This window comes from Nerophis ophidion, linkage group LG18 (genome assembly GCF_033978795.1).
Source record: "Nerophis ophidion isolate RoL-2023_Sa linkage group LG18, RoL_Noph_v1.0, whole genome shotgun sequence".
Classification (NCBI taxonomy): domain Eukaryota; kingdom Metazoa; phylum Chordata; class Actinopteri; order Syngnathiformes; family Syngnathidae; genus Nerophis; species Nerophis ophidion.
In genome coordinates this window covers 14,020,371-14,039,891 of record NC_084628.1, presented here as the reverse complement: position 1 = coordinate 14,039,891, position 19,521 = coordinate 14,020,371, and the positions used below count along the sequence as shown (strand labels likewise).

The 19,521-nt window shown below is 39.4% G+C and overlaps 1 protein-coding gene across 2 annotated transcripts in view; it reads left to right on the top strand.

Annotated features, from left to right (window-relative positions):
• frya (furry homolog a (Drosophila)) overlaps positions 1 to 19,521 on the top strand; it is an 80,508-nt gene that overhangs the window by 38,065 nt on the left and 22,922 nt on the right. For both annotated transcript variants that reach the window (XM_061877303.1, XM_061877304.1), the window contains exons 30-48: positions 21 to 120; positions 218 to 389; positions 1,834 to 2,090; positions 2,200 to 2,346; positions 4,107 to 4,278; positions 4,356 to 4,443; positions 4,516 to 4,598; positions 9,112 to 9,262; positions 9,961 to 10,064; positions 10,217 to 10,390; positions 10,802 to 11,000; positions 11,188 to 11,303; positions 11,382 to 11,569; positions 13,423 to 14,101; positions 14,166 to 14,263; positions 14,347 to 14,517; positions 14,589 to 14,729; positions 18,306 to 18,476; positions 18,976 to 19,140. In XM_061877303.1, coding sequence (XP_061733287.1) covers positions 21 to 120; positions 218 to 389; positions 1,834 to 2,090; positions 2,200 to 2,346; positions 4,107 to 4,278; positions 4,356 to 4,443; positions 4,516 to 4,598; positions 9,112 to 9,262; positions 9,961 to 10,064; positions 10,217 to 10,390; positions 10,802 to 11,000; positions 11,188 to 11,303; positions 11,382 to 11,569; positions 13,423 to 14,101; positions 14,166 to 14,263; positions 14,347 to 14,517; positions 14,589 to 14,729; positions 18,306 to 18,476; positions 18,976 to 19,140 — 3,376 coding nt within the window. The remainder of the gene's footprint in view (positions 1 to 20; positions 121 to 217; positions 390 to 1,833; positions 2,091 to 2,199; positions 2,347 to 4,106; positions 4,279 to 4,355; positions 4,444 to 4,515; positions 4,599 to 9,111; positions 9,263 to 9,960; positions 10,065 to 10,216; positions 10,391 to 10,801; positions 11,001 to 11,187; positions 11,304 to 11,381; positions 11,570 to 13,422; positions 14,102 to 14,165; positions 14,264 to 14,346; positions 14,518 to 14,588; positions 14,730 to 18,305; positions 18,477 to 18,975; positions 19,141 to 19,521) is intronic.

The following is a 19,521-nucleotide window of genomic DNA, read 5'->3' as shown; positions in this document are numbered from 1 at the left end:
CTCTTTTCTCTGTTTTGCAGAAACTACCCAAGCGATATAGTGACGCTGCTCAATTTGGTGCTCTTTAAGGCATCGGAGGCCAACAGGGAGATTTATGAGATTTCAATGCAGCTAATGCAGGTACGAGTGTTCACACGAGGTCCCAGCGAAGCATTTTTTCATTTTGCGTAGTTGCCGTCGGCATGACACCTTTTTCCACCTTTTTGCTTTGAAACAGATTCTAGAGGCCAGGTTGTTTGTGCACTCCAAGAAGATTGCAAGCCAGAAGCCCAACAACATCCTATATGGCACCCATGCTCCTTTGCCGCCTCTCTACAGTGTCTCCCTCCCTCAGCTCTCCAGCCAGCTTGCCAGGATGTACCCCGAATTTACGCTCCCTCTATTTTCAGGTTGAGTAGACAGCATGTGTTCCTGTGCATTTGTGTGCTCCAAAGAGTTAGTGATGGTATTTCTGTCTGCTGTACTTCTTACAGCCTTGTAATTTTCTTTGGTTTCCCACTAAATACTGCTTGCTCATCTCAGCAAAGGGTTTCGCTTCTATTACACAAACAGTTATGTAGTGTATGTGAGGCCACTCCCAACCACCACAGAAAGTCACGCGGTTCGCACACCCGAAACGTCAAATTCTGGCAACCGCTTTGCACAGAAATTGCAGTTCAAGCTTGCACTATCAGTATATAAACATTGTGTAAAACAAACCAGTCATCAATATAGCATAAGATTTATATAGCGTATCACATAAACATTTAAGAGCAGCTCTGCCATTTATAGTGACATATTACAATGTTAGTTTGAGTTAAAAAAACAATATACAGTATGTATTTTTGGGGGGTGTGAATCTTTGGGCACTTAACGATTCAATCTGATTTCGATTCAAAATCGATTCTTAATTCATCATGAAATTACAATTCTCGCAATTTATTATTTGGTATGATAATTATGATAAAACTTTTTCAAAACAGGTTACAGGTCAGCAAACTCCTTCTGCTTGCGTGAGATGGCCTAAAATGTATTTTAAAAAATGTATTTTATGTTTTGATTAAAAAAAAATTTAAAAGATTTTTAAAAATCGATTTTTGAAAATGATGAATCAATTTAGAATCGGGATGAAAAAGAATTCCGATTCGCATGTGAATAATTTTTTTGTGCACCCATTATATGTATTTATAAGATAAATACAAATAATAATAATTATATATATATATATATATATATATATATATATATATATATATATATATATATATATATATAGTCATACAATATTTATTTTACTAATTTATGTAATATTTGTAGCTAACTATTGTGTTAAATGATTTAAAATACTAAAATGCCTATTATTGCAAATTAGTCTTATGATCAAAACTATTCTTACTAAATATTCATAAAAATACATACAATCAAAATAATATTAAATAGACAGTACTTTTAATATTTTTAGATTTCAACCAAAACAATTTCGAGTTCTTCACAACATATGTAGCAAAATAATCAAATGTTTTTGATTGCTCAATTTAAAAATACATACATAATAATAATTTTACACATTGGTACATTCCTTAGAATCATGTCAGTTCAATAATAATGATAAATATTGTAAAATAATAAAATGCATAGTGTTAAAAATTTGTAACAATATTATAAAATTTCTCATTGATAAAATGTATACCATACATATACTATTATATACTAAGTGCCCTTTCCTGATTTGGACATAGATGGTGAAAAATGGTCAAATGTTTTGTAGTACCAACAGAATTCTTAACAGAGTTTTCGCATTGCACCAAATGGGTGTGATGGTACTTTGCTGATTTATTTTTGTGCTTGTTGCAGAGGTTAGCCAGAGGTTCCCTACCACCCACCTCAATGGGAGGCAGATTATGCTGACCTATCTCCTTCCCTGGCTTGGCAACATAGAGCTGGTAGATAGCGGTCTGCTGCTTCAAGCCTTTGCGCCACCTACCTCTGATTATGACTCCTCTTCACGGGGGAGTGGCTCCTCTTCTACCCAGCAGCTTAGGGGGAGTGGCTGGGGGTCCCTGCAGGCCACGTCCATGGTGCTCAACAACCTAATGTACATGACTGCCAAGGTAAGTTCATGTTCCTGTATCATAACAAACTCAAAAGTCTACCTCTGTCAAGACCACCATTTGTTAGCAATGTCAATGAGTTGCCGCTGTTTTTTATCCCTTCGGCCAGTATGGAGATGACTTACCTGGATCTGAAATGGAAAATGCCTGGAATGCTTTGGTGTGCAATGAAAAGTGGAACAACAACCTGAGAACCACGCTGCAGTTTCTAATCAGCTTGTGTGGTGTCAGCAGTGACACTACCCTCCTGCCTTTTGTAAGACATTACAGCCATCTTCTTATATTATAGACTGCAAATACTGTAATTGTTGTCGGGGCCTTTATTTACCGAAACCACATAGAGGACAGGCCGATTATTTATTTATCCGCATTTTACATATTTGAACATTAAAAATTATTTGTAATGCATGAAAAGGTGTTCTTTTACCACATGGTCACTTAGTCATGTAAGTATTGCACAAAACTATGTAGTAGACAAGCTGAGGAGTTCAAGTACCTAGGACTTTTGTTCACGGGTGAGGGAAGAGTAGATCGTGAGATCGACAGGCGGATCGGTGCAGCCTTTTCAGTAATGCGGACGTTGTATCGATCCGTTGTGGTGAAGAAAGAGCTGAGCCGGAAGGCGAAGCTCTCAATTTACCGGTCGATCTACGTTCCCATCCTCACCTATTGTCATGAGCTTTGGGTCATGACCGAAAGGATAAGATCAGTGGTACAAGCGGCCGAAATGAGTTTCCTCTGCCGTGTGGCGGGGCTCTCCCTTAGAGATAGGGGTGAGAAGCTCTGCCATCCGGGAGGAACTCAAAGTAAAGCCGCTGCTCCTCCACATCGAGAGGAGCCAGATGAGGTGGTTCGGGCATCTGGTCAGGATGCCACCCGAACGCCTCCCTAGGGAGGTGTTTAGGGCACGTCCAACCGGTAGGAGGCCACGGGGAAGACCCAGGACACGTTGGGAAGACTATGTCTCCCGGCTGGCCTGGGAACGCCTCGGAATCCCCCGGGAAGAGCTAGACAAAGTGGCTGGGGAGAGGGAAGTCTGGGCTTCCCTGCTTAGGCTGCTGCCCCTGCGACCCGACCTCGGATAAGCGGAAGAAGATGGATGGATGGATGGATGGATGGATGGATGTAGTAGACAAATTAAATCAATTAATACATATTTGAATAATTTAAATACATATATAAATGTGTCATTAATTAATTAGAATTGGAATTAAATAAATAAATGTGTTACTATTGCATAATTTAGTTGTTTGATTAATGGTTTCAAAATGTTATATTACTAAATAAATTTTACTATTATTATTATTTCATCACTGACTTTGACGGCTGAGTGTAACAAATAGAACAAATTCATTAGGTGCAGCCATACATGTTCATGAAATGATGAAATTAATCCTTAAATCCTGAAATAACTGATTACATTGTGAAATAATAATTAAATAATTAAAATAGTAATTAATTAGATAATTCAATAGTTAATTAAATATTGAAATAATTAATTAAATAATAAATGTACTTTTACCTAAATAAATTAATGACACACTTAACACATTTGTGTTTTTAAAACTATTATTGATTAATGACAAATTTCAGTAATTATTTAAAGATGTATTTATTAATTTTTTTCCTATTTGAACCTCCATACAAAACAGCAACAGTACCAATGTTGTAATAGCGGTTAAGAGCAAATTGCTCAGCCAGCCTTCATACTGCCGTCAAGCTTATTGCAATGCAGTCTAGGACACGCATGAGTTTCACACCAACAGCTGTGTAGCAACATTTTAAAGCGCATGTAGATGTAGATAAAGCTGCTTATGCCACTTTCAAATGCACCTACTGCTATCTTGTTGGGTTGATTAAAAAATACATCAGGAGGTTGTCTACAGCCGTTAAAGCTAATTATTTTTGACCCGGTGTTATTTAGAGACCTTGATAATGATAATTGGAGCACTTACTGTCAGCTATCCTTAGCTCAACACCCTCTTTTATTCAGTGTTGCTCTCTTCATGCACTCAGATAAAGAAGGTGGTGATCTACCTGTGTCGAAACAACACCATGCAAACCATGGAGGAGTTGATATTTGAGCTGCAGCAGACAGACCCAGTCAACCCAGTGGTGCAACACTGTGACAGCCCTCCGTTTTATCGCTTCACCACCACGAACAAGGCCTCCGCCACTGCAGCGTCAGGTAATTCTAGTTGGACAAACTGTATATAAAGCTACATGGTCGATTGACCATAATTAGACACTTTCGCTCATCCTTAGGAACCACATCCAGCAGCAACACTGTTGTGGCAAGCCAGGAGAGCTTACCGGATGCAGAAGAGAACAAGGCGAAGGACAATGAAGAGAGGTGAAGATGGTTAAAAGATGCAAATTGGCGCAATAGTACGCCGCATTGTGATGTCTTTCTTTCTGTCGTCAGGCACAGCCACGGGACGCGAGCTCACAGTCGTCTGGAATCTCGCTACAGCAACAGCTCGGGGGGATCATACGATGAAGATAAAAGTGAGTGTGTTTTGGTGCCATTATGAATGGTGTTGTCACGGTCTGTTAATGCATGAGCACACTGCATGCAAATGGTGCCGGGGCTTTTTGAAAAGACATCTGTGAGAACTGGCACTGAAAAAAGTAGTCCAGCACAGGGCTTTTACTATTTTCCCTCAAATGCAACTCTGTCACACCCTTCTGGTTTGAATTGATGCCAATAACTTGGCTTTAAATAGCCCTTTTTTTAAGTAAAACAGGTTGTACCATGAATTGATTAACGTGGACCCCGACTTAAACAAGTTGAAAAACGTATTCGGGTGTTACCATTTAGTGGTCAATTGTACGGAATATGTACTGTACTGTGCAATCTACTAATAAAAGTATCAATCAATCAATCAAAGTTTTGCACTTTAAAGTACCAGTAGAGTGGAAAAACAAGTTGCCTTTATATTATTACGTTATATTGAAGCTATTATCATATATATCTGATTTATGACACCAAAAGAATTTCTAAGTTTGGGAATAAATAGATATGATCCCGAGCCATTTTGAGAGATAATGAGGAAGCCAATCACGTGATTGCGTAATGTCGCGCTAGGAACCTAAGATCCCTTCGCTATCAGCAACAATTCTAATCAAGCAGACTTTGTGAGAGCAAACAACTATTAGTTTTGGAAAAATTAGCATCCAGGACCTTATATTTTTGAGCCCGAACACAAAGAGGATGACCAACAAGTTTTAGAAGCCGAGTGATTATTGTGACGCTAGCATCCACAGCATTGCTTTATGCTTAACATACAAACTAACCACAATGTGAATTATATTTATATAGCGTGAATTATATTTATATAGCGCTTTTCTCTAGTGACTCAAAGCGCTTTACATAGTGAAACCCAATATCTAAGTTACATTTAAACCAGTGTGGGTGGCACTGGGAGCAGGTGGGTAAAGTGTCTTGCCCAAGGACACAACGGCATGGACTAGGATGGCGAAAGCGGGAATCGAACCTGCAACCCTCAAGTTGCTGGCACGGCCGCTCTACCAACCGAGCTAAACCGCCCCAATAAACAATAATAAAACATACTTACTGTAATATTTCCACTCTCGCTGGGATGTCTACCGACTGGGCGCTCACATATTTCCGTTCAGATGAAGATTCAATCGCAATCCTCACAAAGGATTAAAAAAAATTCCTGCAGTAAGTGTCTTGCGGGGTCAATTTTGCCATCCCGGGGGATATGGAAGTCAACCAGCCTGCCAGACCATGGCCACATTTGCCTACCACCAGATGAGAGATGCATGAAATACAATGTAGAATTTACTTTCAGAACGTTTGAGACGAAGCAAAAGCAGCCGTCGGCTCAATCTGTCAAGAATAGCAGCGTAAGCTAACATTAGCTAACTGCTATCAATGCGCTGCTAAAAAAAGTGTGTCTGTGTTGGCGCTAATGATAACACTATCACTCATATTTGGTTAATTTTCAGGTCACATTTTGTGGCAAATATGTGATGTTAAACTGGAGTTTTCACATACTTTCAAATTGTAATTACAAATGGAAATGGTTTAATGGACTCAAGGAAACACAAATAATCATATAAAGTCAACTTGTTTTTCCACGCTACTGGTACTTTAAACACTTGATTTTTATTGCCACCTTCAAAATGTCAAGATTGCCATGTTTTAAGTGAATGGGAATGAGGAGGAAGGAGACAAACACAAAATACCAAACATATATCAATGAGACTTATATGAATGATTAGAAGAAAAATACATTTTATGAAAAAAAGAAACCAGGAGATACCATATGTGTGTGTATATATATATATATATGTATGTATGTATGTATATATATATATATATATGTATGTATATATATATATATATATATATATATATATATGTATGTATATATATATGTATATATATATATATGGATGTATATATATATTTGTATATATATATATACATATACATATATATATACAAATATATATATATACATCCATATATATATATATATATATATATATATATATATATATATATATATATATATAGGGGCGGCATGGCGTAGTGGGTAGAGCGGCCGTGCCAGAAACCTGAGGGTTGCAGATTCGCTTCCCGCCTATTGACATCCAAATCGCTGCCGTTGTGTCCTAGGGCAGGACACTTCACCCTTGCCCCCGGTGCCGCTCACACTGGTAAATGAATGATGAATGAATGATTGGTGGTGGTTGGAGGGGCCGTAGGCGCAAACTGGCAGCCACGCTTCCGTCAGTCTACCCCAGGGCAGCTGTGGCTACAGATGTAGCTTACCACCACCAGGTGTGAATGAATGATGGGTTCCCACTTCTCTGTGAGCGCTTTGAGTATGTTGGATCCATTATGGATTGAACTTTCACAATATCATGTTAGACCCGCTCGACATCCATTGCTTTCCTCCTCTCCAAGGTTCTCATGGTCATCATTGTCATCGACGTCCCACTGGGTCATTATTGTCACCGATGTCCCACTGGGTGTGAGTTTTCCTTGCCCTTATGTGGGCCTACCGAGGATGTCGTAGTGGTTTGTGCAGCCCTTTGAGACACTAGTGATTTAGGGCTATATAAGTAAACATTGATTGATTGATTGATAAATCTAATCCATTATTATATATATATATATATATATATATACATATATATATATATGTATATATATATATAATTCATAAGATACTATATATATGTGTAAATATATATATATATATATATATATATATATATATATATATGTGTGTGTATATATATTTATATATATATATGTGTTTGTGTGTGTATATATATATATATATATATATATATATATATATATACATATATCCATCCATCCATCCATTTTCTACCGCTTATTCCCTTTCGGAGTCGCAGGGGGTGCTGGCGTGGGAGGAAGCCGGAGTACCCGGAGGGAATCCACGCATTCACGGGGAGAACATGCAAACTCCACACAGAAAGATCCCGAGCCTGGATTTGAACCCAGGACTGCAGGACCTTCGTATTGTAAAGCCTATATATATATATATATATATATATATATATATATATATATATATATATACACATATATACATATGTGTGTGTGTATACGTTCAAATAAGAACATATAAGAATAAACAGATTTAAAACAGATGTAAAAAAAAATTAAAAAAAATATTTTTATACTTTTTTATTTGTACTGTAACAAATAATGGGAAATACATTGTTCAATTGTTTTTTTTTAGTGCAAAATAAAAAAAATAAAACAATAATAATTCAAATTCTATATTTTGTTAAATTCTCACAGGCAGAGATTTGATTCAAGTACTTCTTCTTATAAGCCTAGCGCGCCATTATTTTTGCCGTTATATACTTATCAGTGACAGCGCAGGAAGAGACTAGGAATCCGTTGGTGACAACAATTTATATCAAGTGCCGTGTCATTCATTAGTTAAAAGTGTACATTGCTTTCACGTAAAACTGCCGTGCCAGTGACTGCAAGGCATACTTAGAGGTCACACTAACGGTGGCTGTTTAAACAAGTTTATCACTGTTACAAATATGCGCCATACTGTGAACCCACACCAAACAAGAATGACAAACACATTTCGGGAAAACATCCGCACTGCAACACAACATAAACACAACAGAAGAAATACCCAGAATCCCATGCAGCCCTGATTCTTCCGGGCTACCACTAAACCCCGCCTCCCAATTCTGCCCCCCCTCCCCTGCGTCGGTGGAGGTGGAGAGTTAGGGCTGCAAGGTGTTCTGGGTATTTGTTCTGTTGTGTTTATGTTGTGGTACAGTGCGGATGTTCTCCCAAAATGTGTTTGTCATTCTTGTTTATGTGTCTTCACAGTGTGGCGCATATTTGTAACAGTGATAAACTTGTTATACAGCCTCCCTCAGTGGGACCTGTATGGCTGTTGATCGAGTATGTCTTGCAGTCACTCACGTGTACCAAACAAAGAGTTTTGATGTATATATCAAGGCCGGCACACTGTTAACTTGATGTTAAGTCGATAACAATGACATGTAGTAAAAGGTGGTAAAGGCAGCGCTAATACGGAACCCTTATGGTACTGTTAACTGGATGTGAGTCAGGGCTAATATATGTACAACGCTTACCCAATTGTCAGGAGATGCACTGATATTCGGGTGTTCCCTGGAAAAATGGGGAGAATCGACTAGTATATTGCTAGGGTGGGTAAGCCGTTCAAAGAAGGTTAATCCATTAAACGTCCATGTTAAAATTTTTAAGTAATCTTGTCTTGCTGCCCAACCTCACCCAGTGTCTGCATACAGTGACCCCCAGGCAAATTGAGTTTGAGACCCCTGTTTTATACTAACCATTTGGGAAACTATTCTCTGAAAAATGGAGCAAACCAGTGAGGGAAATTATATATATTTCTCATGTTTGATGCTTATAAACAAGCTCTAGTGTCACATACTGTTTGAACATCATTAAAAAGTATTTTTACACAATGGGAATTATGTTCTGTCAATGCCACAGGTGAACCTCTGCCTCCTTATGTTGACTGGCTGATGATTGTAGTGGAAAGCAACCAGCCCCATCCTCTACCTATGCCTCTAAACGGCGGATGTTGGGCACCACTAGTGGACTTTGTGCCCGAGACCCTCACCCCCAGAGGACCCCTGCACAGGTATAATACATACTGCTACAACACACCAAGGGCCTGTTTTACTAAAGGTTTGCGTGCAAACTTAATAGCACACCCAAAACGTATCTACTAAACGTGAGCAAAGTGGATTGCGTCTGTTCAGTGAGCAAAATAAGACTATTCAGCAACATTATTTTATAATTTGATAGCTGCTAAAGTACTTAAGAGGCTGTTTAAAACAAATTAAATTTTGGTGTTCTTTAGTATGTTTTTCAATAACGTAAATTTGTAAAATTCTGTAAGTACCCTTTTTTGGCATCCTGAGCGGAGCAAGTGCAGTCAGTCTCTCTTCAATTAGTGCACCTTCGCGGTAAAAAAGTGGTGTCAGTGTAGCTGTACTGGACGACTGCTTCTAAAATGCCCATAAAAAGTGCTACATGTCTGTTGTATGTTTGAAAACATTTCAAAACCCCACAGCTAGGAGCATAATAAAATTACTGTGCAGTAAATGAGAGTGTGTGAGATGCCCTGCATAGTACATGCAAAATCTTCATTTAAATAGGGCGGTGTGCACCACTTTACAATTGCACATGCAGTCTCAGTAGATCACACACAACACACCCGCCAATAGTACACACCTTTTTGTAGATTGCACATGCTGTTTAGCTCATGGTATATGGATCTTAGTAAATGAGGGCCCATTTTGCTATTTAATCCTACCATATTTCATTTTCTTCAAGGTGTAATATAGCAGTCATATTCATGACCGAGATGGTAGTGGACCACAGTGTGAGGGAGGACTGGGCCTTGCACCTCCCCTTACTGCTGCATGCCCTATTTTTGGGTAAGTTCATGCTATACTTATTTATCCTGATGAAAAGCCATCTATGTGATTAAAATAACTTCTGTGATATACTGTATACTTTAGGTCAGGCATAAATACTTTGTGTTTTTTTCTGAGCATGAGGTCAGATAAAGTTGCTGTCTCATCCTCAGGCATGGATCACTACCGTCCAGAAGTGTTTGAGGACAGCAAGCGTCTCCTCCTCCACCTGCTCATCACCTTGTCTTGCCACAACAACTTCCAGGCCGTCGCCTCGGTGCTGTTGCAGACTCGCGAGTTTCACGGTGCCAAAACCCTCACTTGCAAGGCCGAGTCTTTAACGCCAGGTAAAAAATGCGAGGGAATAGCTTACATTCCCGTCAGAGGATGCTGTAGATAAGTCTCTTATCTCGGACGAAAATATTTGGACTGTGTTCCAAAAGCAATATGGAGCAGGGGGCCTTCAAAGGTCTTGATTAAAGCATTCCATGCAGCTATTTTTATCCGATTGCCCCAAGTGGAGCCATCTGTTAGTGCTCCAATGTGCGATGTTTGCTTCCCATGCTGTCAAACTGTTTGACAAATGTCAAGACATTCCCTGATTTTCCAGAATAATTACCCTAAAAGTAGACCTCCGTGCTATAACAGGCCACGATAGCACATAATTACATCATTACCCAGCTTCCCCCATTCCCTAAAAGCTTGTATGTAAAGTTTGACAGATCTAATCAGCGCGCCATTTCCTCTGTTGTGCTCAGAAGGTTTTGACTTTCTGAGGGAGTGCCAGGCATCACCCGTGACAGACTCCGGTCTGAGTTCCTCCTCTACTTCGTCCAGCCTGAGTCTCGGGGGCAGCACCAACAACCTGCCCGACATTGCACACGAGGTGGACGAGCTGGCGACGTCCGCTAACACGGACCTGAAGACAAACAGGCTCATTGAGTTTTTAACCACAAGGTACCACAAACCAGACTGAATATTTTCTTCTGCATGTCCTTTAACCAACAAAGGACCATTTTCTGAGCTCATTTTAGTGTAGGTAGAGCATCACCTAGTGGTGCAGATTTGCATTAGACTGGAGGTTTGTTTTTGTATTGCAGTTGATTAACCAAGATAGTTAATAGCTTATTGTGTTGTTTTATAGCTCATATGGACCCCTGTGGTGCCATGAAGACATTTCACCCAAGAATCAAATTTCCAAAAGTACCAGCCAGTTGACAAATTTCCTGCGTCACGTGGTGTCCGTTTTCAAGGAATCAGGTGTGCTTTCAGTCTGGAACCACAATCCATAATCAACACATGTGGTCTACGTTGTATTGGTGATACTGTCCTTTTTAGATGTTCACCTGGAGCAGGATCTAAGCAACGTGGCTTTACACACGGCCCTGTGCAGTTCCTCGCGCCACTACGCCGGCCGCTCCTTCCAGGTGTTTCGTGCCCTCGGCCGGCCAGTCTACGCACACGCTGTCTCGGATTTGCTCTCGAGGCTGGTGGAGGTTGTTGGAGAGCATGGAGAGGAAGTGCAGGTTAGTGAAAGTGTGTGTATATGACCAATGTAGAAACCTTTATTACTGTGAATTATCAAGCTTGACCTGATGTTGCCCAACTGTTTATTTATTTAGTAAATGTGTATTTTAAAGTGATGCCTAGGTGCAGGCTAAACATCTCTATGAGGACCACACTTTGCAGGAAAAAAACTAAATTAAAAGAATAAATTAAATTAAAAATGAATCAAATGGCAACATTTACATCTTAATTACTAGTAGCCTAAGATTGTAATATTACAAGAAAAAATGTATACAGTATAGTTTACAAGTAAACCTGTCACATGTCATTATTTAATGACAGGAATACATGTGTATATCCATCCATCCATTTTCTACCGCTTATTCCCTTTCGGGGTCGCGGGGGGCGCTGGCGCCTATCTCAGCTACAATCGGGCGGAAGGCAGGGTACACCCTGGACAAGTCGCCACCTCATCGCAGGGCCAACACAGATAGACAGACAACATATCATGTGAAAAACATTTTTTGGTATAAGTGGAAATAATACTTTTAAAAAGTCATAATTATAGGAAAAAAGGTTCAACATTGCAAGAAAAATTTAGGATAAAATATACATGGGAAAAAAAACTTTATTTTGCAATAAGTAATTAATTAATTAATCATAAACATTACATGGATATATATTTATTTCCGAGATAAATTATATAGTATTATGAAGAAGAAAACATCATTTCAAAATAAAAATTGTCATTATATTAAAAGAATAAAACCCTACATTTACACATACCTCTGTATTAATTGATTACTGACGGTTTGAAAGTTTACTAAACTTGCAGTATTTTACAAAAAAAACAACAAAACAAAAATCAATGAATAGCTCAACACAAGAATCAATTGTTTGTTTATTTTGAAAATAAATGTAATATAAGGGGCTAATAATTTTGAGGGTAAATGTCTACCCTGCATGTTATACAATAATTACACCCAAATCCAAGACTGTCATGCAAATCCTAATGAGTTAAATTATCTTTGTTCATCTAATTTTGGAAAACATGTAATCATACTTTGTAGCCTAAAATTCTAATATTACAAAAAAATCTTTATTTACATGACTAATAAATATTTATTTTACAAATAAACGTATAATTATGTAAAAACAATGTTTTCGTGTAAGCATTAAAATTACAAAAAATAGTCATAACTGTAGGAAAAAAGTTGGAATATTACAAAACAAATATTGTAGAAACTAATTTTGTAATGAGGAAAAAAAAGGTGGTATTTTCCAAGAAAAAATCATAAAATGACGTTGCTAAACATGTAATTTAAAAAAAATTAAGTTGTATTATGACATAAATAAATGTATAATTAAGTTTGGGGGGGATATATATGTATATATATTATGTTTTATATAGATTTTAGATAGAAAAAACAATATTACAAGAAAAATGTTGGAAAAAAATTATCACAAAAAAACTTTAAAAAAAAATCTAAAATGACGTGGATTAATTTGTAATTTTGAGATTGATTATCTAATACTCTGAGAAAATATAAAAATTATAAAAAAATATATTCCCACATTCTCCAATTCCCACATTCACACACTGATGGCGGAATAAAAGTCTTCATTTACAATTAACAGTGTTTAATATTTCTTTATTTATTACTGACAATTTGAAAGTTTATTGAACTCAGTTCTTTGAGTAGCTGTTTCATTTTGCAAGTAAAGGTAGTATAAGGGAATCTTAATCATTTTGAATGCAAATGCATGCATGGTATAAGATAATTTATACTTAAATCCAAGCTTGTCATGCAAATACAATGTCCATCTAGTTTTGGTCAATTGAATATGCACAATTTTTTTCCACAAACAACAGGGCTATGTGATGGAAGTGTTACTCACGCTGGAATCTGTGGTGGACAACTTGGCCGAGTGCCTCAAAAACAACGACCTCATGGCCATCCTAACCAGAGCGTCATCTCCAGATCTACTCACTACGTTGAAGCTTATGTCCAACAGGAAAAGCACGGGCCAGCTCAGCCTACACAGAGAAGAGCGTAGTCGACACCAGAGAAGCTCCTCCGTCCCCAAGAAGTTTGGCGAAGCGGACAAGTGGTCGGACCCCCCTCGCAGCGCCACCTTGGACCGCATCCAAGCGTGTGAGCAGCAGCTTCTGTTGGGCAAAAGCCGCAGCAGCCCCTCATCCTCCAATGACAACATCTCAGATCCGAGCAACGTCAACCATCCCAGTAACCTCCTCGCCACCATCTTCTGGGTTGCTGTATCGCTGATGGAGTCAGACTTTGAGTTTGAGTACCAGATGTCTCTGAGGCTGCTCAACAAACTGCTTGGTCACGTGTCCTTGGACAAACCGGAGAACCGGGAGAAGTTGGAGAAGCTGCAGGGCCAGCTGAAGTGGAGCACCTTTACTGGGCTCCAGCAGCTCTTGCTCAAGGGCTTCACATCTGTAGCCACCACAGACCTCACGCTGCAGCTCTTCTGGCAGCTCACACCTGTGTCGCGGGTGTCTGTTGTGGACACTTCACAAGTCATTGGTACAGTAATGAAACACCTGTCCTAAATTATCCTCTCCAATTATATGTTACTGTCCTCCATTAGGGTTCCCCTTGAATGTCCTGTGCTTACTTCCGCATTTGGTGCAGAATTTTGACGGCCCCAATCACTTCTGTCAGGATGTTGCCGAGAGGATAGCTCAGGTTTTTGCTCTGTCCACTTTATTAGGCACATCTGCAGACCCGAGACAAACTTCTGTCCTTCATCGCATGCTTCTGCTGTTCAGGTATGTCTGGAGGAGAAGAACGACAAACTCTCCAACCTGGCCCACGTCATGACTCTTTACAAAACTCGTTCCTACACCCGAAACTGCTTCTCGTGGGTCAATGTGGTGTGTCGGTATCTGCACGAGGCCTTCTCGGACATCACCTTCAGACTGGTCACTTACATGGCCGAGGTTTGTTCAACCTTCCTGTCGTCTGATGGTGCGTATAATTAGTTTTCTTCATGTTTCTTCTTCTGTAACAGATGTTGGAGAAAGGTCTCCCTAGCATGCAGCAGACCCTTTTGCAAATAATCTACAGTCTGCTGAGTCACATGGACCTGAGTGGAATCCAAGCCAAGCCCTTCAACATGGAGGTGCTCAAGACCATTGAGAAGTTTGCACAGGTGAGCAGTAACCGCCTTTGTGCTTCTGGTTGTTGTAATCCAATGATTTACTTCTTACTTTTTTTACTTGTCAGTTTAAAGCACTTTTTCAATGGGTCTCAAATATTTTTCACCAAATACAACCTCAGAAATCAATTGACTTTCCAAGAACCACCATAATGACCCATATTAAAATACAGTAGCGTAGAAGGCCTAAATTTTTATTAAAACAAGGCAGAGGTTTTATTTAAAACTATTTTGGCCACTGTGACATTACACACAGTTTGAACAGTAACACTGTGGTGAATAGTTAATTAAGTGATTATTTAGCATATCACCAGATGAAGCCCACAGTTTGAGAATCACTGCACTATATGGACAAAACAATAGGGACAAATGGAAGTACCACCTGCAGGAAGTGAAGCACAACATGCTTGACAAAATTTACCATAAAAAACTAAATATAATTCTGTGTTACAGATATGCATTATGCCTGAAAAGGAGCAGGAAGAAGCAGAACTTATTTAATCATTGTCTTTCTCTAGGCCTATGTAATTACTTATTTGTTTATTTCCTATCTTCAGATGTTATCATTTTGTAATAGGGAAATAAAAGAGTAAGAAAGTTGTTGTAATGACATTCTTGGATGCAGGCGCAGGTTTCAAATGCCTTCCATCCATTTTCTACCGCTTATTCCCTTTCGGGGTCGCGGGGGCGCTGGCGCCTATCTCAGCTACAATCGGGCGGAAGGCAGGGTACACCCTGGACAAGTCGCCACCTCATCGCAGGGCCAACACAATGTTTTACTGCAATTCACGCAAAGGTACAAGGGAGGAGGCAAAAACATAGTCAAAGGCAAAAATAGTTCAGCAACAAACAAAGACTTATAAACGGACAGGACCGTTTGGTCAGGCTAAAGTCTTTCAAAGTCAAACAATACTGCCTGAGGGAGCCGGACTAAGGAGAGTTTATATATAGATGTTTGGTAATGAGTCACAGGTGAGTGTGGAATGGAAGAGTCTGTTTGGCTGTGAGGCGATGAGCAGCCAGCTGAGTGTATTTGAAGATTAGGATCTCTGGAGTGAGGGAGTGGGCATGGTCCTGACAGTTGGTATGGTCAAGTTAATAGAGTTTGTAGGTACTTTGTTAAGTAATGGAAGAAGAAGTAAAATAGATTAATCAATGAGGGAGTAAAATTGACTTAATGATATAACAATGAAGCATACATGAACAATCAATCAATGTTTATTTATATAGCCCCAAATCACAAATGTCTCAAAGGACTGCACAAATCATTACGACTACAACATCCTCAGAAGAACCCACAAAAGGGCAAGGAAAACTCACACCCAGTGGGCAGGGAGAATTCACATCCAGTGGGACGCCAGTGACAATGCTGACTATGAGAAACCTTGGAAAGGACCTCAGATGTGGGCAACCCCCCCCCCCTCTAGGGGACCGAAAGCAATGGATGTCGAGCGGGTCCAACATGATACTGTGAAAGTTCAATCCATAGTGGCTCCAACACGGCCGCGAGAGTTCAGTTCAAAGCGGATCCAAGACAGCAGCGAGAGTCCCGTCCACAGGAGACAATCTCAAGCGGAGGCGGGTCAGCAGCGTAGAGATGTCCCCAATCGATACAGGCGAGCGGTCCATCCCGGGTCCCGACGAGCGGTCCATCCTGGGTCTCGACTCTGGACAGCCAGTACTTCATCCATGGTTATCGGACCGGACCCCCTCCACAAGGGAGGGGGGACATAGGAGAAAGAAAAGAAGCGGCAGATCAACTGGTCTAAAAAGGAGGTCTATTTAAAGGCTAGAGTATACAGATGAGTTTTAAGGTGAGACTTAAATGCTTCTACTGAGGTAGCATCTCGAACTGTTACCGGGAGGGCATTCCAGAGTACTGGAGCCCGAACGGAAAACGCTCTATAGCCCGCAGACTTTTTTTGGGCTCTAGGAATCACTAATAAGCCGGAGTCTTTTGAACGCAGATTTCTTGCCGGGACATATGGTACAATACAATCGGCAAGATAGGCTGGAGCTAGACCGTGTAGTATTTTATACGTAATTAGTAAAACCTTAAAGTCACATCTTAAGTGCACAGGAAGCCAGTGCAGGTGAACCAGTACAGGCGTAATATGATCAAACTTTCTTGTTCTTGTCAAAAGTCTAGCAGCCGCATTTTGTACCAACTGTAATCTTTTAATGCTAGATATGGGGAGACCCGAAAATAATACGTTACAGTAATCGAGAAATGAGAGAAAACATCACTTACACAAAAAGTAAATAAATACAGTATATGTGATTCGTGATGAGTACATTATTAAACAATTGCAGATAAATATTTCTGAATAACTGATATCAAATTCAGTGGTTTGAGTAAATACGGACAGATGTGTTGTACAATGCACAAATGAATACAGAAAATATAATGAATAATAACTTATTAAATCATAAATATGGATGAATTCAGAATATATGATATTAGATACAGCGGTTTAACATTCAAAGCATTAAAAAACAGCAGTCAATACTGACAATTGTATAATAAATAACTACAGAAAGTATAATGAAATAAAAATTGATTAAATAATAACAATAAATAAATGAATTCAGGATACATGAAATCAGATACTGTGGTTCAATAATAAAAGAAAAAATACAGGAGTAAATACTGACTAATGTCATATAATAAATAGTAAATGATAACATATTCAATTGGAGTAAATGAATAAATTCAGAATAAATTATTTGAGATAGGGATGGCGTGGCGCAGTTGGGAGAGCGGCGGTGCGCAACCCGAGGGTCCCTGGTTCAATCCCCACCAAGTACCAACCTCGTCACGTCCGTTGTGTCCTGAGCAAGACACTTCACACTTACTCCTGATGGGTGCTGGTTAGGGCCTTGCATGGCAGTTTCCTCCATCAGTGTGTGAATGTGTGTGTGAATGTGGAAGTAGTGTCAAAGCGCTTTGAGTACCTTGAAGGTAGAAAAGCGCTATACAAGTACAACCCATTTACCATTTATTTACTGTGGTTTAATAGTTCAAATATAAAACAGGAGTAGATACTGACAAACGTGTAATAAATAAGTACATAAACACAAACAGGGAGTATGATAAAATAATAACTAATTAAATATTATCATAATTAAATTATACCAGAAACTGTTGTTAAATAATAAAGCATAAAAACAGGGGTAGATGCTGACAAATGTACTTTTGTATGATAAATACATTTAATTAATGTGATTAAAATGTTACTACACATATTGATGTTTTAAGTGTGGTTGAGGCACAAAAATTTTGGATATCATTTGGGGAGTACTTTGTTGGTTGCTTTGTGCTTTATGATTTTAGCCTTTTTCAAATTTGGAAAGTTCTTGTAATTCCTGTCACTTTCCTTCAAACACAAGGAGAAAAGAAGTGGGTGTCTTGTGTCATTGCAGGACATTTGTAGACACACCCAAACTATAAACCGTGCTGAAAGCTGTGGTCTCAACTCAGCTTCACCAGAACACTGCCGTCTCTAAAAATAGAAGCCATTAAACCACACAAACGATGATGTTATTATGTTTTGTGTTTTTCTGCTGCAGAGCGTCCACTGGAGGGAAGCTCTGAATATTCTGAAACTGGTGGTGAGTCGGTCAGCCAGCTTGGCGCAGCCTTCCAGCGACCTCTTCTATGAGGACGTCAGCAGAGTGTGGGACCGCTCCTCCAAGGCCTTGCCTGGGAAAACCCTGGATTTCCACTTTGACATATCAGAGGTGAAAGACCACAAAAAGTTAACTTGTCCCTACACCTCCACCCTTTGGGTGTGGTGGGTGTCTGCCTCACATTTTTATTAAAAGGAGGAAACATTTATCCACCTTTCCTTTCCTACAAATGTTCCCCTTTTTCAAGCAAAACCCTTTTGAGATTTAACTTGCGATCTGAAAAGGTAAACACAGTAAATAAGCTGTGCAGCAAGAGGACATGAAAAAAAGTAATGTGTGGGAACTGAACACTGAGCTATTTGTGTAGCGCATGAATGGCAGGAAGTGATGTCAGATCATTGCTGCAGCCCTTTGTGTGTGAATCACTGACTTGTCGCCAAACACTGAGTGTGCGAGGACAAGCTGCCAATCCAAGCTAAATAACCAACAAGTTATTTAAAACTTTAAAGGCCCAATCTTTTTCTGGCCGCAAGTGGAGGTGGAACTATCACGAAGGAACTTTGACGTGCTGAAACTGACATGGCTCATGTGTTTGTGTCCGCCCCGCCAGACGCCCGTGATTGGCCGGCGCTACGACGACTTGCGTGCTTCCCCGGGGCAAGACGGGAAAAGTAGAACTACAGCAGGCACCCGCAGCACCTCCTCCAGCTCCTCTGGATCTACATCCAACAACGTGCTAGTGCCCGTCAGCTGGAAGAGGCCTCAATCTTCCCAGGTGATGATGAATCCCGTTGAAATAATTTATGTATACTTGTTTAACACAAGTGTCTTAAATTGTTTGTAATTTTGCACAAAGGAGGTTATGTTTTCAAGGCTGGGGGGTATTTTGGTCCTATCAAGTAAAGTTTAAAAAAAACGACATACAGTTTTTCACCATGAGCCATGAACCACCGAGGTTGTATGCCTTGTTGGAAGTCTAATACAACTTCTTGTCTGTAGATTTATCCAGATTTTTAAATAATATGGAGGATTTTTCCAATTACATTACATTTTGGTGATGATGTGCAAACTAATCAACAGAAAATGTAATTCTGAATGGGCAAAACTTGTTCTCGATGATTTCAAAGAATCTCTATCTGATTCTGAATGGCAAAAT